Genomic DNA, 27,079 nt, shown 5'->3' on the forward strand with positions numbered 1-27,079 from the left:
GAGGGCACACGTCCCCAGATAGAAACTCGATAACAGAGATCTTCCATCACCCTAGAATCAATTCCAGCTAATGTTACAGAGGTTCCAAATGGAGAGATGACCTTTGACCCCTTACCATTACATGTCTCCATAAGCATGCTGTCATGTCAGTGTAAAATTACCCCGAGGGAATTGTCACAACCTTGAGAGGGACTTATCACTGCTTGTCTGCTTAGTACTATCCGAGTTTCCCTGCACAGTATGCATTTTATATTTGATATGGCAGCATGCCGTAAATATATTACAGCTAAAACCCAGGTTACCTCGGGTTGAGTGTGCTGCATTACAGTGAATTCTTCAGTTTTTTGTCATGTTGCCAACATAGACAAAGGAAGGTGGCTAAATGGTGAAATTTCTGTATTGATCCAGTGTGAAGCCAAGAAGACCTTTAATGGGACTTCTCCTCCCCTGGTTACATCCCAGCTCCCCCAGATGCTGTCTCAGCCGGCCTCAAAGTCAATTGACAGATGCCACTGTCCAGCTGAAAAGGTACAATCAATTCCACCCAACAAGGGCCTCTAATTGAGTAAGTGTAATGTCTATTGTAACTGAACCAGCACTGATTTGCACTGCATGTACTCATCCTGTATAGGCACTAAACTGCCAGTTAAAGAACATTTATACCAAAAAAGGAGACAGTATAGCGATGTTGTATAAGCAAACACAGGTATATTTCTCCCAAACTGTTCAAGGATGGTAAATCTGCACACCGCTATGAATTTGTGAAAATAGGAAAGAATTTTAAAAACTGCAATATTAATGTTAGATTAAAATGCAAATTGAGACCTGAAAGAGGTAATGTTTAGTTCCACACACAGCCTTTTTTTGTCATTTTATAATGTTGCTTGTAAATTACAGACAGTAATGTTGAATGGGTTGTTGTTGTTACAATAGGCTCAATTAATATAGATTACACTTTTTTTTCCAAGTAACACTTCGCCTCTACATTGCTTAATACCTATATATCATTATTTGCATGTTAGAAAATCGTTTCGTCAAGAACTATTTTTCATTCAGAAATCATAAGACTTAGATTTGTTGAATATAGTGTAGGGTATTTTCTGACAAATGACTGTCTGTCATATTGCCAATAATATATAATGATAACAAATATACATATATACTGTATCAATATACCATGTGTGTGTGTGTGTGTGTGTGTGAGAGTGTGTGTGTGTGTGTATGTGTGTGTGTGTATGTGTATAACTTTGTGCTTTATTGCAAAGGTTCAATATAGTATGTATATGTATCCAATAACAATAGCCACATGTTCTCTTTGATTACGTCATCTTTTAACCCTCTAATGTATACTGTGTGCACAGGGAGTTGCTGGTCTTCCAGGACTCCCAGGAATAAATGGAGAGAAAGGAGACACGGTACGGACAACATTTTTATGATATTGATACATGCACTTATTTGTTCTCGGTATTTAATTAACAGGGAGCATGCAGGGGTTAAGCGAATGTTATAGATGCAATATTTTCACTCCAGTCTAGATTTAAGAAGGTGGGCAACATCACGTTCAACATCCCCGATTCACTGTTAGTCATACATCATTTAGAGTGGTATCACTGGGTCACCATGCGTTGTCCCATGTTGTAAATATTACCATACTTTTGTTCTCAAATGATACTCTCAACTGTGGATTCCATTAGTTTTCCTGGACAGGTGCAAGGTCTAAATGTGAAGAATGAGAGCATGTCCCTGTAGGACGAATTTATACTTTGTCAGAAAATAATTCTCTCTCTCTCTCGTCTATGCTGTAGTGTCTGACATGGGGTCATGTTCAGCCATTAAGTTATTTCAGAGAGCTACCTTACAATTACCTTCACAAGATGAATTTTCCCACAAATCTCCCAAGATGTGTGAATTAGGAAATTTGTCCAATCACTAGAAAATTAGTATAATTTCTACATGACAGCTCAATAGACAGGTGGGAATGTAAACGGTAAATGCCCAGTCACTGAAAATAGTAGGTGTTGTGTTGGTTGGGGAGCAAGAAAAAACACAAATGACCCACCAAATACCCAGACAAATAATGGTATTTTTCCCCTGACAAATCACATCGTTTGAAGTGATACATCCCCCTTTTAGCTGTCTGTGCAAGGTTAAAGAAGAACCAAGGGAGAATGCATTCAACTATGAATGGGATTCATAGGGATGAACAGGTGGTGGTACTGTATGCCTGATAAGACCAGATGGCTTCTGGGGTCAGTGTCCTATTTAACATGATGTAGCTGTGGGATTAAGATATGCAGGATGACTTCTGGAAAACCACTCATTCCTGGAAAGCACAAAATCAACATATATTTATTAGTGTAAAATCATTGTACCAGCTCAGCACGGACATTTGGAAACGGGGTATTTCCTTTGTGCTGTCTACTTAGTGAATTATTCTTACTGTTTAAGTGTCATTGTGTTTAACACTGTTTAACCTACAAATGGTGCCAACCAGGTGCTGCTATTCTGGAACATTTTAGGTCTCTGTTCTGTCTAAAATTGTGTAAAATGAATCTGAAATTAGATAGATGTCTTGATTATTAAGAAAGCAATTCATGTTTGGCACATAGCTGCTATGTGTCCAGTCAATGTCACTAACAAATTAGCATAATTTTGTTCAGAGAGATACATAGATATAGATGTTTTCAACACTTGTAGCTTTAAATCTTGATAATTGTTATTTCTAGTCATTTAGTTTTTATAATTTCATAGATCTTTGTATATTAAATGTACTTTATGCAAGCTCATTTTCTTCTATTTTCTTGTTAGGAATATATAATTATACTACCCAAATTGCGTATATTGCAACAGATTATATAAATCAGATTTGTAAATGTGTTATAATTGGCCTCTAATGACTCTTAATTGACCTCGCAGGGATCAGCACTCAAGCTGTAATGTGTGTGTATATGTGCACTTTCAGTGTGTTGGCGGTCCTGCTGATTAATTACTTGCTGCTAAATAAAATCACTATAATCAGTGGGCAAGAATGTATCAGGCAATTTTGCATTTCACAAAAGGCAGCATGCATGACATGCTTTTATGAAATCCTGATATATATATACACTGAGTTAGTTTTGAACCGAAGCCTAAGAGCACACCCACAGAGACCCTTGGTGCCTCTGTCTTGTGTTACAGTGCTCAACAATGACTTTAACATGGTTTTCCGGAGGCCGTTCCATTTTTTTCCCCGAGTCTTTCTGCTGGCCGTGGCTTGTGCTATGAGTCAGGGGCTCATGCTGTTAACACTTGAAATCTAATTTCAGGTCCTCAACAAATCAATACTTGGCACCAATTGTTTGCGTACTGAACAACAGAATTCTCAACAAATCCTATTACAGCCTTGAACACTAAATCAATGAAGTTAAGGAAAAACTTGATCATGGACTAGACATTCAAGACTAACTGGCACAGTCAGTTTATAACACCCCATCATTGTTTTTACTCAGAAAAAAATCATCTTCCTATTTTCGTTATTTTTATGAATATATTTGACCCATTGTTCAACTTTGGATTAATAGTATGCTCAGGTGTATGTGACTTGTTTGTCAGAAGGCTGGTAAATCTCGATGGTGAACTGAAACTTAACTGAACTTAAGTACAATGCCATGTTGAATTCTGATGCAGGCTTATTATTTATTATTATGGCTGGTACACCGACAATTTACACAGCTCTTTATTTTTAATTAGCTTCAGCTTTTATGTCCGTTAGCACCAATTTTGTTAATACCAGCGATCTAATCCTCGATGTCATTGCTACGGGAAAGCATTTTATTTCATGGGATTTTGAATTGTTTTTGTAAATTTAGCATAAACAGTGCAAACCACCTATAGTGATCACAGTTATAGTGATGTTGGGACAGAATCACTCCTATACAAATGCAGTTGAAATAATGTGCCCATAATAATCTAGTAGTGCACTTACATCGTTCATTTTGGGTCCTTTAAAACATGACATTACCTGGGAAACAAATTTCAAACATAATAATTCTATTTTTGACTTTAATCCCATGATACTTTGCCTCACGGTCTGCTGGCTACTTGAGGCCGCAGCTGCCTGACGTTAAAATGATGACCAGTAGAAGAGAGTAATGTTCTCTCAATGAAAAACCTTGTCTCCTTGAGGCTTATGACAAACTGACAAAAACAAGCCACCGAGATGCAGCGGAACAAAGTGTTCCTCAGGCTACATTGTGTCGTCTACTCAAACAAGGAGAAACAGTCATAGTGAAGGAGACATAAAACAAATGTGTACGGGAAAAGCACCTGTGGTTGAAGCCATTAATAGTAGAGCTCCCTTTACATTCATGTAATAAATATTCAAATGTCAATTAGATGGTTGTCTGCATGAGAAATGGAGAAAAGGAAAAACAATTCGGTTACAATAATCAACCGCTTACAGTGACCAATTTGACTCAGGTCTATTGTTAAGGTATTTTTGTATTTACTGCTATTGGCATGAACAAGTGACACAAACATACACTTACCTAATATGAGGTTCTCGCTTAAAAGAGTGATTTGCTGAATCTGAAGTTTTGGGGGTTTCTTTAATTGTGTACATCATTTTCTTTTTTCTTAAATAATGAAATGTTGAAGTATGAATTAACAGTTATTTTTACACTTATTTTATTGTCAAGAAAAAGTGTGTATGGCATACACATCTGACCTACTCCTCCCCATGGCTTCCTCCCACCTCAGGTCTTCAAAGGTTCCTCCTTTTCTTAATTTAAAACTCCTTTTTCTCCTAATCTCCTTGTTCATCTCCTTAAACTGGCATATCATGAATTGTTGTTGCAGGATGAGAGCTGAAATCTGTTTGGAAAGATACCATGTAATCTAAGGTTTAGTCTTGATTGAATACATTTCAGGCGGGGAGACATGTTTAAATGATGAGTAAAATCAATACATTTACAGGCACAGCAGCAGCGAGCCACGCCAGCAATTAGTACACTGACAGTGGTGCTTTGAGATAATTTAATTTACCTGATTTAGAGTTTGAATGAGTTCCCTCAAACCACAGTTGCTGTTTGATAGACTGAGGGGCTTTAGCTTTGGTGACACACTGCAGTATTTTACCATTAAATACCTCGAAATCAGTCATCTTGGTTCAACATGGTACCGTAAGAGGTTGATATGTATATGATTTAATAATGCAGGCAGAGCTGCATATGATATGCAGCTCAAACCAGATGCAGTGTGCTATTCAATAGCTAAAATGTTAGTGAGGTAAGCAACTGGAGCAGATACTTGAAGACAACACAATGTCACTAATGATCCGGTGGAAATGTTTCTCATGTTTTGTGGGATTTGCACATGTTCATGTCCTCTACCACTAGCAGAAAAACAGTAGAAAAGTAGTTCATTTTGAGCCATTAGTGCAGTATATCAGAAACGTCTCGCTTTCACAAACTCACATGTAGTAATTGCTTTCCTCTTTTTGCCTCTGACCTTGTTGCACATTAATATGTCAGGTAAATTGTGGTGGCAGTGGACCTCTGTTTAAGCATATTTCATTTATATTGATCCCTAAATTTCCAAGGGAGTTCCAGTGACTATGAAACGGTGCTGCACTATTTTAGATTTACATTTTAATACATTAAACAGGGGTAACAAAGTCAGAGCAAATACTCTTAATAAGTTAAGCTCATGAGACTTTCAATTACCAACATGACAATCTCACTCTGTATAACATTAAAAAGTAGTCAGAGTATACTTATTAGCAATTTATCCTTACTTGTACGGATTAATCAAAGACATTTGGGAAATTTAGAGCATTTAAAACATCCATAATGAGAGGTGCAGGCCAATCATAGTGACCTTCACAGAGGTTTTCTTAGGAAAGTGTGCGGGGATTACTTTGGCTGTTACTCCAACAGAAAGTACTATCCTGCATTACAGTCAAGAGTTTGATGGAGGATTCTAATGCACTGCAAAGGGATTAAACTGCTATGATTAATCCAGAATCCCTCAGGAAATTAAACAGATAAGGATTGGGTCATAAGAATGCAGCTTACTTGAAAGGAAATCCATTTTCTATGGCCTTGCACATAAACCCTGGTATTACTAGCCTTACAGCTCCTGCATGTACATGCATAAAAAAACAAAAAAACACAGGCATCATGGTGAAATTAAAACTTCTTCCCCTTTTACAATGCCTTTAATTTGTTTTTGACCATTTACAACTCTCCTGCTCTTATGGCTTGTGTTTTCAATTAGTACTCTCTAATTCAATTTATACCCATTGTACCTCCAAAGTGAATAATTCGAGGAATTTTACTCAAGGCACTTTATTATTTCGCTGACAGTGCATTTTGATTAGCTGTCAAAACCTTCCATTTTTCCTATCTCATTCATCAGTGTGAAAATGTTATTATCTTTTCTAAAAAAGCGTTTTGTGTCAGGGATTGAATAGAAAATGTAAATTAAAGAAGAACTGAGAGCACTGTGAAACACATACATTCCCATATGCTTTTTCTAGGAAGCTTATTGGTTCTTAATGAATCAGCGTCAGCAGCTGTGAATTTTCTTTGTCTCATAAATGGAATAATCATCTAGTTGCTGAGTCCATGGAGAGTATAACAACCTGCCATGCACTTTATAGTCAAAGAACAGTATTTTAGCAGATCATGCTCAGTATTTATAAAAGGTAGACTGAGAGTGTTTTCTAGAATAATGGGGTTCATAACCCATAGTGTAGAGATGGCATCTCAGTTATTAGGACTTGCCACATTTCCCTGTTCTTCCTAAACAAGCCTATTGAGTTTTGCTAATGAAGGTGTGACCGTGAATAGACATCACATTTAATTAGATTCTTAGCTTGCAGCAAGTTCTGTGTGAGCTTAATTTGTTGAATAACTATCTACCTCCATCTCTCTCTTTACAATACTGTGGACAATCTCTTTTCTTTTCTCTCCCATTATGTCTTGTCCTACACCACCCTCTATGACTGTCCTGTCCTCTTTTTTTAAAATGAATTTATTAAGATAATACAATGAACCCTAACAAGGTTCAGATTTGTGCTTTCCAGTTGTTGGGAAATAGTATCCCGATCTGCAGCTGCTGAGTCACTATGTCAGCAGGAACTTGTGGAACAGCTGTAGGAGCAAGATCGCTGCTGAAATGACATGCCGTCATAAAGCTATTCACTAATGTGTGAACGAGAGACCTTTCACTAACTGTTCTGTGTGTTGTTTACGTCACAGGGGGACACGGGGGAGGACGGGGCTCCAGGAAACCCAGGACATAAGGTAGGCTACTCACTGATGAAACAACTTCAAAACCTTACTATCAAAATTCCCTGGTGTTGCTTTTCCCTTTAAAGCTGTGATTAAAGTTGTGATTGACATGAACTCAGCTGGGAGCTTCAGTTTTTTTTGGCTTTCTGCCTCCCCTTTGCTTTCATTTCAAATAGACTGCATGTTTTTACTGCATGTTTTTTTTGATGCCGTGAATAGCAGGTGGCACATATTGTTTGGTGATTTATGGAATCTGTCACTGCCCGTTTCTGAGATGATTTTCTAACATCATTGGATTGAGTCACTGGCTTGCCTTTGTGTTGACCCCGCCACAGTAACACAGAAAACAAAGCAATCTCAAAATCAAATTAAACCAGCAAGTGGGTGCTTGGTTGGCACAGAGTGAATGGTGCTGCTACAAGCGACGCAACTTCAGTCCCAAGCAGCGCCAGCGTTTTCTGGCTTGGCCAAAGGCCCCATTAGCCACAGTTGGCAGTAGTCCTGGGTGTGAAGCCAGTAAGGGATTGGGTCCTTGTTGTTGTAGTAGGAGAGGGTCGGAGAGAGGGCTGGGATCTGTGGGTGAATATCAGCGTAGATCTTCTCTGTGAAAAATAAATGGCTTGCTGTGAAGTCGGACATTTAAATTGGGAGAAAAGTGCATATTTTAATGGGAGCTTGAAGACTGGCTAAGTGCTCTTTTTGTAATTGGATGTTGCTGTTACAATCCTAAAGAGCTGAGAAAACAGCCAGATTTCACATGCTCACTATGCATCACTATTTTCTTACTTGCCTTTTGCCTTCTAAGATACTGCCATTAGTGAGATTGTGGGCCATTAAATGTGGCATCTCGGACGCCTGTGTTTATCTCTTTCAGTGAGGGGGGGGGGGTCCAATCTCTAGGAAGTACTTTTTTTGTGTAATGCCGGTACATGGCTGTTGTTTCCATGTCTTAAAGAACGAATGACCCGTAGTAATACAATGCATTGGAAAGAGAGGGTATGAGATTGTGATTCTATTCTCAGAAAAACAAAACAAAAATATTCATATCTGCTATATATTTCATTGTATTAACGTTATCGATTGTACTGCAGATGGTTGTGGTAGCAGGTTATGCATCGGCCGGAACCAAGATCATTCCTGGACGGGAAAGATGGCTTAATCCTGGACTTATATCTATAGAAGATGTTAAGCTCACTGTGGGGGACATTTGGAGATGAAGCTTGATACATGTAATATGGAATAACACTTAGTGGCGCAGCATCTCTCTCTTTATGAGATGAAGTTTAGGAGCCAGCTAAAGCTGTTTCGCTACACAACAGTGCACAAGAAAAGTCTACACTAAGAGCACCACCAGTAGTATCGATATTGATGCTAACACACAGTACCATGTTACATAGTAATTTATACCTAAGCTCAACTCCTCATCAATTCATATTTTTCTAGCATTTTCGTATCTCCCTCTTCTGTCTTAAATGGTGCCCTTGGACAAAATCACACACATTTTGAGACTCTTTTGTCAGCCACAATGTGAGAGCAACAATTTCATGCAGCTGTCGATATAACAGTAATGATATGGTTGCCCTTGGACAATATAATATGGCAGTTTGCGTGAGCTTTTTACGGGCCAGCTGAGGTCATGAAACTGTATAGGTCACATTCTCATAACAGAGCCAACAAGTTCCAAGACATCTCACATAGTTCTGGCAGAGAGTGTGGAAAGCAGGGGCTGGATAGCTTAAGGAGAATCAGTGATCAGAAAGATGTTTGTGGAAATGAGCTTCTAAGATGTTTGTGGAAATAAGCCTCTACCAGCTTATTCCCAGACAACATCCAGTATAATATTATCTATGCAATAGACTTTGCTGGAGCTGAAATGATGCAGTGATACAAACAATATTGCTGGGAATTTGGTATCTGGTTCCCAAAATGTGTGCGTGGTTCCCTGCTAAGCTCAGTTCGAAGGAGCTGCAAGTCAGTTTTAGAGCTTGGGATTTAGCTTCATTTCACCAATGAGGAGTGGACAAAAAGTTCTAGTCTCACCCCTTTAGCACAGTTTTACCTTCATAAATAGATGCATTTAGGAAGGATTTCTTTTTTTATGTCCTGACACGTGGCACATGGCAGCGCACGTGGAACACAATGTCGCCCTGGTGACATGTAGGTATTTGTGTGTGACTGTAGACACGTTCTTGTAACCACAATAAGTCAATAAAAATACATGATAGAAATAGCATACTTACACCAAACGGTCCATCTGTACAGTGCTGTGATTAGACTGTGGAGCCCCTTGGTGCTTACATTTGCATGTTGATGTGGATATACCGTTTCCTTGTAACTGCTAAAGCTCCTTAGTGCTTTAAGTGAGTCATTACAAGAGATATGCTCACATTTAGTAAAGATATTACTAAATGAATTTATTCATCATCTTATGTTATATATCTGATCATCTATGAAACACTAAAGTCCCTTTTAATGTAAACTCATTCTTAGGGCTCATCAATGCAAGATTATCCAAAATTTACAAGGATCTGAACCCTAACTGTATAAGATTTAACCTGCATGCTGCAAATCATGTACATGTTTTGGTGACGCTCATCTCTTGCTGGTTTCTGGAATGACTATCTCAAAAATAAGAGGCACACAGACTGGACTAGAGCCTTTTATTTCATTATTTAGGTGTTTTTTCTCGTGCACATTGCAACTGACCAAAACGAATGCAATCGCCTTTGTTACTTTGTTGTCGGGGCAATTAATTTTGCTTCGATGGAAAGCCTCTGCACCCGCCTTTCATGCTCTTTGGATTAAAGCCGTTTTAAATTGCATGAGGTTGCAGAAAGTCAAACACACACTTATTGGGTCTAAAAACTAATTCTGTGCAATGTGGCCCGCCTTCTTAAACATTTCCCTGCAGATCCAGAGTGATGCTAAGGATTGTACTGTCTGATCAAGTTGACCTGCAAACAGTTTTATGTAACCTTTTATTTATATATATATATATATATATATATATATATATATATATATGTATGTATGTGTGTGTGTGTGTGTGTGTGTGTGTGTGTGTGTGTGTGTGTGTGTGTGTGTGTGTGTGTGTGTGTGTGTATATATATATGTATATATATGTGTATATATATATATATATATATATATATATATATATATATATATATATATATATATATATATATATATATACTGTCTATATACGTGTGTGTGGGTGCGCACGTGTGTGTACACTTTTCTGTTTGAACTTTTTTTCCCTCTGTGACTACCCTGTTTTGTCATAATGTTGTTTATGATGTGTTGTTCTATTAACTTACAAATGCAATTATTTTATAAATGCTGGTTACGTTGAAAATCCAATGAATAAAGTAAAAAACAGCAAAAACAAGCTTTTTGGAGTGACCGTGTCCCTCATTAATCTTGCTTGAGAGGTTTTACAGAGGTTCTGGTTCATTCCAATGACAAATGTGATATTAAAGTGGTATTAACTGTACCAAATTATTAAGACCTTCTGGCTGTAAAAGTGGGGGGAAAAAAAGATTAAAGTATAAACTTTCCAAGGGTCCTTTCCTTGCCTTTTAACTTTCAATCTTGTCATTGCAGGGGGAACTTGGATCAGATGGGGAAAAGGGAATCGATGGGGAGAAGGTAAGTACTTCTATCTCCAGCAGACATATATTCCATACATAGCACATCAGCCAGATCTAGTTTCGTCAGGGAATCAATTCTTATAGGTTTTTCATTTTCTGTGCGATGCCCCGGGGGTCGGAGTAAAGCGCAGGTTTCTGTGTGGCTGTTTTCAGGTGTCTGTCATATCTGAAGTGGATCTAAGTGTGTTCGAGCCTGCAGTGTCCTTCTGTAGTGAAATTAATGGATATGTGTGCTACCATAGACTTGGCATACTAATGGACTAAACTAATTTTTCAAATTACCATAGTCCCTTCTATGTCATTTCAGGTTAAACTTTATTGCTTGCTCTTAAATCTGGCTGCTGTGATGCAACTAATGCAAATACTGTACAGTAATGTGAACCACAACAAGAAGTGCTAGTAAATTATTCAATTTCTTCTTCCACTAAATGCAAATGCACTAGAAGTGATTTACTATTCTTCTTCGGTCTTAGTGAAGTTCTTTTCGCCAAGAGCAAATTAGTGCAGTTCTTCTAAAGTATTAGTTAAATCAAAGTATGTTTTATGTCGTACAGCATTTGTTTGCCCAAAATGTCACACTCTCAGTAGATGGTAGCTGTGCAGATGGTCAGTTTAAAGTGGCTCAATAAAGAGACTTTCTTTTCATCACCATCACCCCCTTGAGTAGAATAACAGCTGCCCCAGAAATCAGCCTCCCTGCAGGCTGTGGATATGCGCTAACAGTTACTCTGAGAGAAAGCAGAAACGAAAGCCAGGGATAAACATAAGTATGTAGAGCTGAAGGAGTATTGACCTACAGTGTACTAGAAGTAGAAGTACTTGGTATTAAAAAAAATATTTTGTATGAGTAGGAAGAAAGCCGTTAAAAATGCACTAAAAGTAAATTTACAGGAGCGCGCAGGTTCCCAGAAGAATCAGTTAATAAAGTTACATAGTAAAATAGTGCAGGGACTGCTGCTGTACTGTGACTTATGAAATTCTCTATGAATTTGTTTTTATGATTGCAATAAAACATACACTCTGGCTTAATATAGTAATATATAAAACACATGTGCAAAATTAAAAATACTGATTTTATATATGTTTGCATTTTGCAACAGAAACAATTGTTATGTTGTGTTAAAGGTTAAGCTGCTGGTGATGGAAAGAAAAGGCAGTTTACTGTTACTGCTCCTCTAAAGAGAATGAGGATGTTGGTCAACTTGGAAGGATCAGATTGGATAGTTTCTGTACTTCTTGCTTTCCACCTATCAGTATTTCCCTGGAGCGCAATAATTGAAGTAAAATTCAGATTAAAGGAAAAAGAAAATAATCGATTATAAACTCAAGCATTAGTATGTCCTCCCACAACCAACATCGCTCTCTTTGTTCCAAGGTAAGTAGCTATTGGCTGCTTAATAAAAAGCCAGTTGACGTCATGTGTATATTTGCATATGAATGACACAATCAGGTTTATTTACATAGAGATTTGAAGTAGCGCAAGACCACCTGGAAAGTTAACTCCATCTTCATCAAAAACGGACTGATTTATAGTTATAATATTATATGGAAACTGTAACTTAAGTGTACATGATTCCTCAGGTGTTTATTTCATTGATTGCTACTGGTTCTACAGCAATCAAGAGGAAAGAGTGACCGAGCTTGTGAGCAGCCTTTGTTTGTTCGCTCACTGATTCACTCTGGGCTTCAGTCGACTGGACAACAGCGGTACATAGACTGTAAAAGCAGCTGGAAGCGTGTGCGCTGTGAAGAGACTGTGTTGATGAGCCTTGTCCAAAAGAAGCAGCTGCTCAAAACTTAGTCGAGGTGTCAACAGTTGATGTTATTTGCTAAATTGCATTTCAGTACATCGAGTGCATCTCTGTATGAGGCAGGGGTTTGGACCAAGGGTGTGCTGACCGGCCGGTCTGCTCCCTTCTGCTCTCTCTCTGTGTGTGTGTCACTTTCTGTGATTACAAATACAGAAAGGGACAGTTCCAGTTTTCAGCAGGAGAGATGACTTTTTAATTATTTTTTTTTTTTTTATCCCTGTGCATCCCAAATGGGCGGTTGGGCTTTCTTTGGTCATGCTCACATGGCTCAACATGCCTATCCTATAGGAATTTATTATACTGTGCCTCATCCTTCACCGATTTGAAACAAATACAAGTCATTTAAAATTGGAACTACATTTTGGTAGCATTTCCTCCTGGAGGCTTGTTCAGCATTAAGCACCCATAATGGTTAATAATGGATAGCCCTGGGTTCAAGAGTCACACAGTGTCTCTGAGCTTCGTTAGGTTAAACATGGCTTGGACCTGCTTTTGTCTGGAAGCACAGAGATGACATTGACGTCTCTCTTTTCATCTGATGCTGAGTAAGGTGGTTCTTTTAAAGGGATAGTTTGGGTGTTTTGAAGTGGGGTTGTATGAGGTAATCATCCATAGTCAGTGTATTACCTTCTGTAGATGGCGGTTGGCACGCCACCAGTTTGGAGAAAAGTGCAGGAGTACCGACATGAGAGCAAAGCAATATACTGCTGTGGACAGTGCCAGCTGCAAATCACATTTTAGACGCCTAAAGAAAAAGGCCCACCTAAAAAAACTCAATATCTGTTTAAGTCTTCGCTGCATGTAGAACATTTTCACCCCTTTATCTTGCCATCAGACAGCCCTTTTTGACGGGGAAAAGCGTATACTCTCTTCAAAGCTACAAGTCTTTGTTGACAGAAACAGTATAGATAAGTTTCACATTTCCATGTCGGAAAATATAAGTTTATATTTCCATTACCTGCATTAACAGATTTTTTTTTTTTTTAACACTTGGTGGTAACGGAAACAAGCTGTAAACATATAAAAAATAAATCACTTAACATACAGTAGTATCACCTTTTGAGTTTATATGCCAAACTTGATGGTAAACGGTTGCTTACTCACACATCCAGCAGTTACAGAGCATCAACCTCATGAATTCAAGTCCATTAGTCACTTTTCTTTTAGCTCTGCTTTTGGTCTCCACTAACTCTTGACTTAACTATTTGGCTCTTAAATGTGCTTCGGTATGTATTTTGATATTCAGAGCATTAATATAGCAGCAAACACTATTTGCAATGTAAAGATAAAGTGGCGTAATGTCTACCTGAGCAGAGAATGAAGCCACTCTCCCTCTGTATGTGTTGTAATCTGAGTTTCTCCGTTCTTTGTTGACAAAACCAGGCCGGCCTTTCGTGCTTTTAGTGCGTGGTCCTGCATGTGAGCGTGCCTTAATGGCTACCTCACCGCAGCTCTGCACTACGCTCATAAGGCGGTTACAGCCGATAAGGCCGTCCCAACCAATGGAGTCAATGCGGAAATGTAGCAACCTCCCTCTGGTTCCCCATCAGTTAAACTGTTAGCTCTGCCAGCACTTTTGTCGATGTTGGCACTGAAAGCACCGTTAGCACCGTTATCTGAAAATTGCTGGCTCAGCCGTTGCCATGTTGAGAGCCGTTGAGAGGCAATAGAAATGCTCTCAATCTCGTATGCAACGCTTTTTAAGCAGTCAGCAGGGCAGCTACAGAAGCATACAGTAGGTATTTACTGCCTTTTTTTGCTGAAAATGACGGATGCTAATAACGGGGAGAGTGAACCAGAACAGTAAAGTTGTGGACCATAAAACCAACCAGAGCTAATTGACTCTAAAATGCTCTGTAGAGCTGAGGGGAACAACAAAGTAGGCTAATATTCTTTGTTGGTTTGTCACCCAGAACAACTCCTTTCACATTCAATTAGTGGCTCTGTTGTTAATATAGAAATATTGATTCTAGCTGCTGTCACGTGAGGAGATTAACCAGAATTTGTCATTTCCCTTAGTGCTTTTTTCTAAGCAAATAATCCCAGCATACATTTTTGCCATTTATCCCAATTGATACATTTTTCTTGTATGCATCCTCCTAGAAATTCAGTGGAAACTGAGAAAATCCACATTTTAACACAGTCTCTCCGACCATGAAATTGTAGCATTATTAGCAGTATTAGTCTTTTTCACAGCTGTTCTGTTTTCCTGTGATTTATTAGATTTTTTGACCTAACCCTTGTATTTGATTTAGATTAATTTGAAGGCAGGACACGGAATATAAGATATGAGGTAAACTAGCCCAATGTTTCATCAGTGAGCATTGAGCAGTACAGGATTAATGGGTTAAAACCAGTACGCCCAGTGCCTCTGTAAGTGAGTGAATGAGGTTGAGCCTCATCGACTAAATAAGGCTGCCCCTTCTTAACCAGTTAATCACTTACAGTAATCAGTTCTAGAAGACTTGAGAAAGCCCAAAAGACATTATTTGCAGAATCTGCAGATGTTGCGGTCTGTAATGTAGATATCGAACAGAGCTATTGACTGTTGCTTGGTTCCTTTAGGCCTGTAAAACTGTTAGAGCCTTATTTAATATTATGAAGGTGGATCAGGTGATCATTTTATCATATATTAATTATATATATATATATATATATATATATATATATATATATATTTATATATAATATATTATATATATTATATTATATCTATTATAACCGATAAAATTATATGTATCATTTTATAATTATATCAATTTATCAATGATAATTATATGTATAATTTTATCATATATTAATTATATATATATATATAATTAATATATGATAAAACGATACTGCTACATATACTTTTATCTGTCAGCAAGAGGTGGTTGACTGATTTGATTTAGTTTCAGTTGTTCAAGTATTGAGAAAAAACTCAGCTAGTGAATTGAATGCTGCTCTGTGTCTTTTAATGCTCCCGTTGTAAACTTCAGTAAATTGGGGTTGTAATGCTCCTTGCATTTGAAAAGGAAGCATATAGGGAGCAAGAAGACGATAGTAGGAACAGCAGAAAACATGTCGGTTGCTATCTTGTAAACAAATTTAAGAAAATGGATGTTGCACAAATAAACTTTCTTGATGATTTCAGTTAACCTATTTACTGTGAGACTCTAATACCCGATGTGTCCCTTTACTGCAATTTGCTCATATTCCATTTTTAAAGCTAGTATGTTATTTCAGGCGCGAGTAGACACCTGAGAACCCAGAATTCTATGTATGAGCATGTGATCTAGTATCATTTTGCAGATACACGTCCTGTGGGGACAGAGGGAGTGCACACCATGTTATCTTGTGGGTAATCCAAGTTACATTTGTGGATACATGTTTGGCTGAAAAGTGAAGTGTTGTAGAGAAGTCAACCATTGCTGGTAGAACATGATATCTAGAGGATCTCTGACAGTGAACTCTGATATCCTCACACAATGGCCCTTTTATTTAGGTTACCTTGGAAACTGTATACATTCATAGAGTGTAAAAGACATGCTATTAAGCGACCTTTGTCACCACTCAATGTAATTAGTCTTATATCGCCACACTGTATGCGGTGGTGTATCGCTGAGCAAATGGAAACTCACAAAAGGCATTTCCTGCTGTAACCTCCCTGGCATTTGTAGGCCGGCACTCAAGATATCTATGTTACTGAGATCCTGTTCCAGGGAGCTTTAACAGCCTGTCATTCAGTATTACAACATTTCCCCACCAGAATGTTCTAAATACATACAGTAATACATCTCCAATTTTTGATTTAGCCTCTCCCTAATAGGCCAAACCCAGGTTGTGATGATTAAATTGTGTACAGTAACTAAAACTTGCAATTATTCTACCTCTTGTCAGACGAGGGCAGTGACCTGCAGCTGCTCTGGCTGGTAAATGGTAGAAGTAAACATAATTAGACTGCATTTGTACATCCCTGCTTCTCTCTTGCTTTAGTGCTCCTGTGCTGGGGAGTTGCCAGATTGTCTTGTGGCCTCACCACTACAGGAGTGACGAGACACAGTGGTGTGTGTAATTAGCAGGCAAGTGTACACAGCTCCCCACAGTGTTCTGACCTCGTGCTGCAGAAACGACAGCCACACAACCTGCACCGGCATATTCCCAGCCCCTGCATCCCTCCTTCATCCTTCCCTGTAAATGATACAAAGCCAACAGCTTGCGAGAAAAGCTAACAATATCCCGGCCTTCTCGTGTACATCTGCCTCCATGTCATTCTGCACGGAAATTGGGCTCACAACTGAGTCCAGATCAGGCTATGCTATAGAAGATTTTTTACCTTAATTAATGGGTCCTATTTCAGAGATGGGATGTTTCATACTTCAGAGATGGGACCTTCTTGACAATAATCAAAATACATCATAATTGAATGATTTAGTGTTGCTCAACATTTAGTCACTTAGATTTTAAAGAATCATTTTTATACTTTAAGATGATCTCATTCCTTGGTAATACAATAAGAGGTATTGCCTTGTTTTTAAAGATTCCATCAACATTTTACAAAACATGGATGTTAGTCTCAAGTAGTCTTATATTGGTGCTTTGTTTTCAATAGCAAATATTGTGATATATGACATAATTCAAATATAGGTATCTTTCTCAATAAATTAGACATCTAGTTTTGCTATTATTTAACTGATACCAAAATATATTTATTATTTCTATTACCTTATTTCACTTGAACAACATAAGAACGAGTCTTTTAAAAGTCTCTATATGTGGGGGCTTGGAGAAGGGAGAAAGCAAGGATAAGAGAGTGTTCTGGCACAACTTTACACAGTGACATAAAGGAAATTGGTAGGTAACACTTGACTGCACAACTTTGAACAATATTTGCAGCAGTGACAACAAGCAAGTTTAAAAAAATAGAGTAGATTTTGGCCCAGGGGAAACCTTGTCATGTGTAAATTTGAATAAATAAATGTTTGTTTATAACATTGAATTTCTGCTCTCCTGAAGTTGAACAAATTGAAACCTTCTGTAGTTAGGTTGATTAACATATCGTATATTTACATATATATTATTAAACAGCATTACATTCCCCACAGTGAATCATCACATAAAAGTGAAAAAAACAACAAATATAGTTTAAATATTCAAACTCTGAATTTATTCAGAGAGCATGGTGTATGTTAACGGCTGTGGGAAAAGGAGACAATTAGAGCAAAAACTTGTGTATGTTTATTTTGTGTGTCCCTGAGTAAGATTTAATGCTAAATTTGTAAGACTGCCAAGAGCCTTCGCCAAAAAAAGTGAGGGCTCACATTTAATTGCGCTGGTTGTTATCATGCATATCATTACTACAGACAAGTCCAGATGCTGTGCAGTTCCATAGGTTCTATCAATGACAATACTGCAGTCTTTGAATTATCTGAAGAATCACACAGTTGAGCCAAGTTTTTATCAAAAACACTAATTTGTCTAAGCGAAAGCATCTTTTGTCATAGTAAATTAACAACTGCAAGCACACATGGGGATTTGAGCATCACGCAGCATAAGTTGAGGGAGTGCATTGTTAGCATTTTGGCAAAGTTAATAAATTCTGGAGCTTTTATGTAAAACTGCTTTGTTGACTCTTGTTATTAGAATATTTATTTTTCTGGCACACATATTGGCCACAAGTTTAGCTTAATTGTAAAACACGGGGAGCGACTGTCATTCAATATGTGGTGAGAGAGGGACTTTTTTTTTGACTGACCTGTATTTGGTTTCCGTTAAGGACATGTGCCCTGGGAAACATAACTCACCACTGGAATCATGGTAGTTTCCTGTCAACTCTTCTGTAAACATGTTGTCTTGTGTCTGCAGACTGTGGAGGAGGACGCTAAGGAAGGAGAAGGTCTTTTTGTAACACATAAGCATAACCTTAAATATTTATGATTTATAACAGAACCCAGTAGTATTGTTAAACTGGATGTATAGTAGCTCCAGGGATTCATTTAAAGCAGGTGTGGTTTTTGATTTTTTTCCAGTGGTCAGCTTTTTGCAGGATACATATGTTGAGGTCATGTATACTGTATAGTAAAACAATAATTCCCTCTATCTCTGGACGGAGTTAAGCACCACTTCAGATGAATTGCAAGCATGATTTAATAGATGATGCTGAAGTATTTACGTCTACATTACTGGAGTGAATAATGTGGAGTAGTGTTGTTTTGTAAGTGTGTTTTAAATTTGCTCGTCACAAACACAAAGCTTCGATTGGGAACAAACGTCAAAATAACAAGAGGAAACCGCATAATGACTGTAAAGGATCACAATAACAACAAAACATGTTTATTAGGAAACTTTCCACCAGCAGCAACGAGACAAGATCTCCTCATTACAAAAATGGTGTCAAATTTTTTACAAGATTAATCAAAATCTCTTCTGTAATTGACAGAACCTGAAGTTGTTTACGAGCTTGTTATCAGGTGAGCCTTCTAGTCTCCTTCGTTTCTGCCTCAGCTCTGGTAATAACTCAGAGGGGCATTTGCTTCTGGATCCCCTCGTGTCAGATTGCCCCAGTAAAGCGGTTAGGCTGTCGATTTGAATAAAGAATTGGGCTCTCATGTACGGCTATGGGACAGCTGCCCTGTTATTGACAGTGTGCGTGGGCAGAGGGTCCACACAAAGTGATAAAATCATGTCACAATCATGTCATCATAAGCCCAACTTATAGGCAAGCTGCATTATGTGTTGTTACCATCAGGGCAATTATTTTTCACCAGTATAACCACTGCTTGTGTTTTTCTGAATGCTAGTGTTTTAATATAAGGCTGGCAGTGAACAGGCAAAGAATTAGTCACGTCTCTAGTGGAGCCAGACTGAATGTGACAAAGGCAGGTAATCATCTTTTGCAGATATATAATTCGCTATTAATAGCCTTTTTAACTCTAAATTTAACCATGACAAATTCTTGTATTTCTGAATCATTTTACAGAACGCTCACGCGCCCCATCTTTCCTTACCCATTTCAAAGAGCCGCTGCTACTGGCCCAAATGTGTCACACCTAACAAGGCACACTGCAAATTCAGCCTGTCAATATGTGTCAAGCCTCATTCATCAGCTATCGCTCTTTATCTCAGCTGTCACTCCTCTTTCACATTTCACCACCAAGAGGCTTGACTTTGCCCCGAGCTTGTGTAGTTCAATTCCACCCCCAGGTCCTCTGCATCAAGGTGTAAAAGCAATGGCAATCACAGTCCTTGCTAAACCCAAGTGTGACAAGGGAAAACAGAGAAGGGGTTTGGGGCAGAAACTGTGTAACCAGCTGATTGTGAGTCTCTCAGCAGATTCTTTTTTCTTTTTTTCGGGACATGCAGCGTCTAATGATTGACATTATCTGCTCTTCTCTCATTAACTGGTTGTGACAGGCATGGGAATCTCACACCTGCATGAGATACTTGTCTACTGAGTGTCAACATACTGACATACAGTAACACATGTTGGGTTCTTTTTTTAACCAGTTTTTAATCCGTAACTCTCACTAAAAAGAAACAAACTTCAATATGTTGTATATGTTTTGTTCCCAGGGTCTAAAAGGTAACCCAGGGCCAGTTGGTCCAGTTGGTCCTAAAGGAAACAAAGTGAGTGAGTCTGCCACACAGACTGGCCCGGACAAAATGACACCATAATTGTTTTTGTTATTCTTTTTTTAAATGAAAATAGATACTTCAGGGAATCAGCTTGACTTTCATGAGCTGTGGTATCAATAACAGGTTTGCCCATCTGTTTGAAGTGCTGCTATGATTGCTACTCCAAACATGGCCAGCCAAAGAATATTGTTATTGCTATCATAACTTAGCAAGAACTCATTGATGGTCCTATAGAGTAGCTTATAGCCCGGCTGAGAGAAAATGTTCCGCTCACTATATTTGCAGAGTATTTGTATATTTATAGGGATAGCTGTTTGTAATAGACATAGCCAACAAAATCCCTTTATCTTGCTCTCTCCAAACAGTGTTTTATTATAAAGCCTACAGCAAAGATGTGGATTGCATATTATTGCCTTCTTGTTTGTGGACCCCTCACAGGGACTCTTGATTTAGAATATGTTTGACATTTGGTCCCAAATATTAGAAATAAGAGTTACGTAGGTATGTCATGTACAGTAGGCTATGACTGGTTTGATAATCCTGAGATTTAAGACAAGCTGGACGTGCAGTAGAGGAGTTTCATGCAAAACTTTATCTGCAGCCTTTTTACAGTCTGTTCACTGACATCACTGACATGCATTAGATAAACTCTTGTTGTAATGCAGAAAATATTGGTCTGTTTTAAACTTTACTTTTCTTTTCATCCCATTGTGGGATTATTTTCCATGTATGAGATGAAATGTTTTTCCTGTAATTAGTTGCCATATCCCCAGCACTTTCATTTTTCCTCCCTTATTGGGGCTTTTCTTTTGTTATTGTTGTCTTTTGGAAGAACTCATCACATAATTGTAGGTGCAATGCTCTGTCTGCCCGCCTTGAAGTTATAATGAGGTCTGTGTGTTTCTGTGAAGACAACAGAGAATCACAGCGTATTTTATCCTATTTTCCGGATGGGATGGTGGGGATGGGGGTGGAGAGAACGTTTGTTTGTATTGAAACTGACAGAGGAAGGCAGATTTAGAAGCATAAAGTAATGAGTCCCTTGCATATCCCATAGCAGGCATATTTTAGCTGTGACATTCATTTAGACAACAAAATGGATATGAACTACAAACAGCTTTTTTCCCCCTTTCATCCACATCTGATGAACAGGTTTTGCCAGATTTAAAGTTCACTGATCCTCAACTCAGTGCTTAATAACAGACCGTTGGGATTGCGGCGTATAGGGGAGAGACTGCAAAAATATTGGACAATGATACATGAGTTTTATCAGAAAAGACAAAAAACAAGTGAAGCAGTAAAAAGCATGTGAGATCATTGCTGACATCAACTCCTTCCCTTATATGACTTTTCTTGACTGCCTGTATGTCACAGTCACCAAACAATGTTATCATACCTGGCCGTTAACACTGTACAGCAAAGCTTTTACATGATATAGTACGGCTGTGTTTATTTTAAGGCCTGTCGCATTTAATGGCACCAGCCCATGAGCCCATCTGACAGTTTAAAAGTCATCAGACTTCATTTCAAGACATACTGTAAATACCATAGTGCATATTGAGATATTACTGCTACGCATAGCTAAAACCTGACCTTCAGTTTTTATCACAAACATTATGACTGGCCTTTAGGGTAAATGTTTAAAAGTCAAAAATATATTGTTTAGATTTAGCAGCTGTAGCCAATGCAAACAGAATATTAAAGATGCAGTTGACTGAAGATTTAAGTCTTTTTTACTAATTATTGTCTTCGTTCACAGGGTGATATAGGTCTGCCTGGAGATCCGGGGCTGCCTGTAAGTTCACACTGTTACATTTACATCTCATTCTGCTGTAAGGACATTCAAAAGAAGTATACATATTGAAATGGTGTCATGGGGGTGTGAACTGAAATGGCTGGACTGAGCTTTGTAAATATCGCAGCCTTTTGGCTGACCGGGTGCTACACACAGTGTTAAAATGTCTGGCCCACAGAGATGGAAAGTGAGACACTCAGTTGAGCAGTGTCTGTGTCACATTACCATTACCTGGGAATGGGTCAAACAAGGAGCAGATAGACAGGGCTCAGTGGGCCTCCTCACTTCGGCCAAAAAGGATAAGGATGAGCAGCCGGGCAGAGAAGAATAGAGCTCCTAGCCTCAGTGGGGTGGGGGTGGAGGTTTGACAGGTAGTCGCTGGCTGTATCCCACATGGGTGAGACATGCACTTTTTGGGTCGGGGATTGTCCCTGCTGACTTCTACTTTGCAGACACCAGGGAAGAACGACACCGCACTTTATGTATTTCGATCTCATAATTGGACTGGCTGTACTAGCGCTTCCTCTGTGGTCTTGTAAAACCGAGAGGACAGAGAACATAACCCAGAAATGTGCTCATTCCAGTGCACACACAAATTGAAGGTACATGTGTCAGCGGACAGCAGATATATGTACTAGCAGATGCTTGCATAGTCACCTATCATCACATATAGTGAATGTGTGGGCACAGATGCATACACACACACACACACACACACACACACACACACACGCACTCGATGCATTGTAGCCAGGGAGTTGACGGCTGCTGGAGATTAAAGGTGTACTGCTGGTGGTTAGCTAATTATGTACACATCATGAGGGGGATCTGCCTGCCAGTTTTAATCACCACTGGAGTGATACAAAAACTATGTCCTACTGCTTCTGGCTTGCCCCTTTTATGTCACCACAGTGGCTACGATACCCACGGAACACTGCTGCCATCCATTAGCTTTTCTCCAAAGCTAATTTTAAGGACAAGCCAAACAACAATCTTTCCCTGTGAAGCGAACATGGTTTTTTGCAAAACTTCCTCACATAATGCCAGTAAATTGGATGGTGAGTTTGAGCAGAAAGTGTTGTGAGGAAGTTATTAAAGTAGTGTGGGAATTTGCGTTGTGCATTGCATTGCTTGTTACTAGCCAAGGTCAAAACTCTGTTCTCACAAGCCAACAAAAGTTGTACCACTGTACATGAATATTTGATTTATAATCAAAAGCACTGCATGGACTAAGGGGCATGTTTTATTTAGGGTGTCACAGGTCAAAGCTGTCACTCTTTTCTTAGAGATACAGCTGCAAATATCTCCGGGCTGTCAGCCTCCTTCATTTTTCTTTTCTTTTATTGTTATTTCTTTGCATGAGGCCTCTGACTAACGTGAAAGACATGTGTTGTGAATGTCCATTTCTGCAGCTGTTTCCAAGAAAAGTCAACAGAGTTTGACTTTTGGATGCCAATTGAAAGAGGACACCAATTATTCGGCCTGTATTTGAAAGTCGAGATGTTGTATGTGGCCTTGTGTCCATTCTGTGGCCTGGTGGATAGACAACTCTGTCTGCCCTTTAATGACACTGGCCAGCAGGGTGTCTGGGGAGTTGTAATAGCCATGCCCTGACTTCTCTTCGGGTCATCGCAGCCAAAGAAAATTACCTCCTGACCAACTGTGTTGCTTACCTATAACTGGCAAACATGTGTCTTTAAACAATATATGAATGACGGGAGTCTTGCTTTCAGGCTGACTGACTGTTTTTGATTGTTGATTGATTCCTAGGCTGACAAAGAATGTCTCAAAGGAGATCAGGTACCCAAGTTAATGTTGTTTTCATTAAAAATATGGAAACATTCTGTTTATGCTTTTGTTTTCTTGTTAACATAGCTTGTTATTTGTCACATTCAGGGCCCTCCAGGTGACAAAGGAGAGAAGGTAATACATGAATTGCTTCATTTAATTAAAGTATCTCATTGTCCTCTGTTTTTGTCGTTGGACAGAGTGCATATATAATCTTCTCAAGCAATCAAGAACAACTATTAGGTTCAACAAGCAATTATTGAAGCACAATAAGTACATCTTTGCGCAAGAACTCCTTAACAAAATCACCACTCAGTATGTACCTTGATTAACTTACTAATTGTTCCTTATCAAGATACTGTGTAGAATAATGGGATGCTTTGATCAACTGAGGCTGAACATTGCCTATTAAAGGGATCCTTGAGAAGTCCCCTAGAAACTGTGAATGAGCGAGAATGAGAAACTGCAGCTGTACATTCTCCTTTCTATCTATTCATGCATTTTTAACTAAGCTAATGCTGCCTCTCCTATCACTGCAAATAAGCCCACTATTTATCCACTGGTCTGTTGAGAACATGTGGCACAAACATCTGTCTGCATCTGTTTTTTACAAGAAGCACGCCATAATATCTTCCTGCGATACCGCATGAATGTAGCACCCAATTCACTATGATATATGTCCTATTCCCCAGGGATTGGCTGGGGTGCCGGGTCAGCCAGGGGAACCAGGCAAAGAGGGCAAAAAGGTGAGTAAACACAAACAGTCCACCAGTTGTGTGGCCTGGCTAGTGGTTGTGCTGACTGAGAGGACCTGGCCTGGGAAAAGGCCAAACAGCAGCTGAGTGGCTGTTGTTGTTTTAGGGGAGGCTGAGATGATCTGTAGCAAAGAGAGAAGAGAGGGGTGGGGCTTGTTGACAATTAATCAATGGGCCTCATGGCCAAGGGGTCACACACGCTCACGGTTTGTCCGGCAGCACGCATTATTAAGTTTCTAAAAGGTCTGCTTGATTTGGGAGAGAGACAACGTCCATGACTGAATCAACTGAAACATTACACCAGATATATTTATGTGTCACCTCTGACTGTAGTAACTGTGGTTAGAATGTGTCAGGATTTGTGTTGTAAATCAAAAGTACCGATATACATTTACTACAATAGGAGGGCTTCTTTTCAGAGCTTTGTACCAAAAAAAACATCAGTCTGTGTGGGAACATTTGCAAAAGTCCAGTACATTTGAAAAGTACTTTTATATCATGTATGGTGTTCAGACATTCTTCTTGGGTGACCATTAGAATTCTACGGTGAGCTGAAGACCAACGGCAAGAATGTTACTGTTCCCAGACATCACAGCTGAAAGGCAGTGTTCAAGAACAGGTGGAGAGAGTGTCCTTTTGTGTCCAGCTTAATTGACTTGGTGTGAATACCTTCACCTGTGTCACCGGGATTAAAAATAGACTCTTCCGACTCAGTTCTCCGGCTTATATTACAGAAAATGGTCATTAAACAGGAAGAAAACATTTGGCTCCACTGGAGACATTTTGTAACGTGTATATAGCAGGTCGAGCTGTAGAGCAACCATATGTAGGTCTGGCAAAACGTTCGTTTCAGATTAAGCAAGAGCCGAGATGATGCACAATACTTGAAGCATCTGGACACAAGTATCTCAAGTATGTGAATACACTCAAACTCAAAACCTGTTCCCATAACATTAACAATTTATGACCTGTCGTCAGTTGTATTATTTCTCAATGGATCATTTCCCACAATGCATGAAGTAACAGAATCTAAAAGTGAGCTCAGAGTCTGATGCAGATGTTTTTTTGTTTAGTTTTTTTCGATGTTGTCTCTGTACTTCATTAGCTAGGTGTTATTTAATATCTAACCTGACTTAAGTAGGGACGTAACGTCAAAGGCGCCGAGATAATGGTGTCTGCTTTTATTCTGGAACACAGTTTTATGATGGATCTTTCAATCATAATTGGTTTTGAGGAATAGAAAGTCACTCTGCGTTTGATGTTGTGGCTTCTTGGTTTCCTATGTACTCGTAATATTTCTTGCACTAGTTGTTTCTTTGAAGATTTTTGTAGGTAAAACAGCCACAAGGCTTTAAGCTGGCCATTTCAGACTGTCTGCTGTTGTTGTAGTTGCTGTTGCTGAAGACACAGTTCTAATCTATTAATACCCTGTCTTTGATGACTGGCTGACTTCATGGTGACTGTTAATGTGCTAAGGTTTCTGCTTATTCTTAGCTCTACGAGTCACATGTGGCCTCGAAGTTGTTGACCAATCTGTGTTTCTGCAGTTTGACAGCCTATTTTAGGGAGGTGGACATGTATCATTATCAGGGGCTTGCTAGTGGCCAGCTGATCCAGTAAGAGGCTCTCACCCAATTAGCAACTCTTGTCCACGCTTTCGACTTATTGCTTCTACAAAGAGCCGTAGCTGATGTACAAGTGATGCAGAATATCTTGACATCGACTGACCACTCCAAAACCTTCATAGAATAGCTGGGAGTAGAAAGCTTTCATAAGGCCTTAGATTCAAGTCTCTCACACTGTCCACTTGAATTAATTGTTGAGGAAAATACAAGCACTCTAAGCCATTTAGATTTACTCCAAGGAGATGTGGAGGGCATAGCGTAGAGAAGAGGAATGATGCCATTTTCACTGGTCCTTCTCTGAAGCTCAAAGCAACATATGCAAGAGCGGCTATCAAGGGCAGTCACCCAGCCCCCTCCGGGACCCCATGTGTAACATTCACAGAATCCTGATTTTACATTATTACCCTGATGGATGGCTAATTCAGTTTCTCAGGGTGGAGGTAAGGGCCAGTCCAACCATATCTATGAATTTATGGGAATGTATTTTCCCCACATTACACATTGCCATCAATAGTAATGTGAATGGCTTGGTTTTATCTATTATGGATGGCATTGACACAGAATGGCAGGCAAAGAGTATGACTTTGGGATTCAGTGGCACATTACAACAGATCCAAAAAAAGAAGATGGGGAGCACCAGTAAAAAAGAGATATGTCCCCCTCGCTAACTGCGTTGTACTAAAATATTAATCAGGTGCTCTGATGATTTGCAAAGCTCTGTATTGTCATTGTTGGCTGACCCTGTTCTACACAGGTTGAGG

At 39.0% G+C, this 27,079-nt stretch overlaps 1 protein-coding gene across 1 annotated transcript in view; it reads left to right on the forward strand.

Annotated features, from left to right (window-relative positions):
* The window catches only part of col19a1 (collagen type XIX alpha 1 chain), a 101,612-nt gene that overhangs the window by 16,399 nt on the left and 58,134 nt on the right, over positions 1–27,079 (forward strand). The window contains exons 8-16 of the mRNA XM_068724160.1: positions 409–528; positions 1,362–1,415; positions 7,242–7,286; positions 10,881–10,925; positions 20,293–20,346; positions 22,115–22,150; positions 23,921–23,950; positions 24,047–24,073; positions 24,631–24,684. Of these exons, the coding sequence (XP_068580261.1) occupies positions 409–528; positions 1,362–1,415; positions 7,242–7,286; positions 10,881–10,925; positions 20,293–20,346; positions 22,115–22,150; positions 23,921–23,950; positions 24,047–24,073; positions 24,631–24,684 (465 nt within the window). The remainder of the gene's footprint in view (positions 1–408; positions 529–1,361; positions 1,416–7,241; positions 7,287–10,880; positions 10,926–20,292; positions 20,347–22,114; positions 22,151–23,920; positions 23,951–24,046; positions 24,074–24,630; positions 24,685–27,079) is intronic.

This window comes from Cebidichthys violaceus, unplaced genomic scaffold, assembly GCF_023349555.1.
Source record: "Cebidichthys violaceus isolate CVI_PGR_0920_01 unplaced genomic scaffold, fCebVio1.0.p SCAF_10, whole genome shotgun sequence".
In the NCBI taxonomy this organism is placed as follows: Eukaryota; Metazoa; Chordata; class Actinopteri; order Perciformes; family Stichaeidae; genus Cebidichthys; species Cebidichthys violaceus.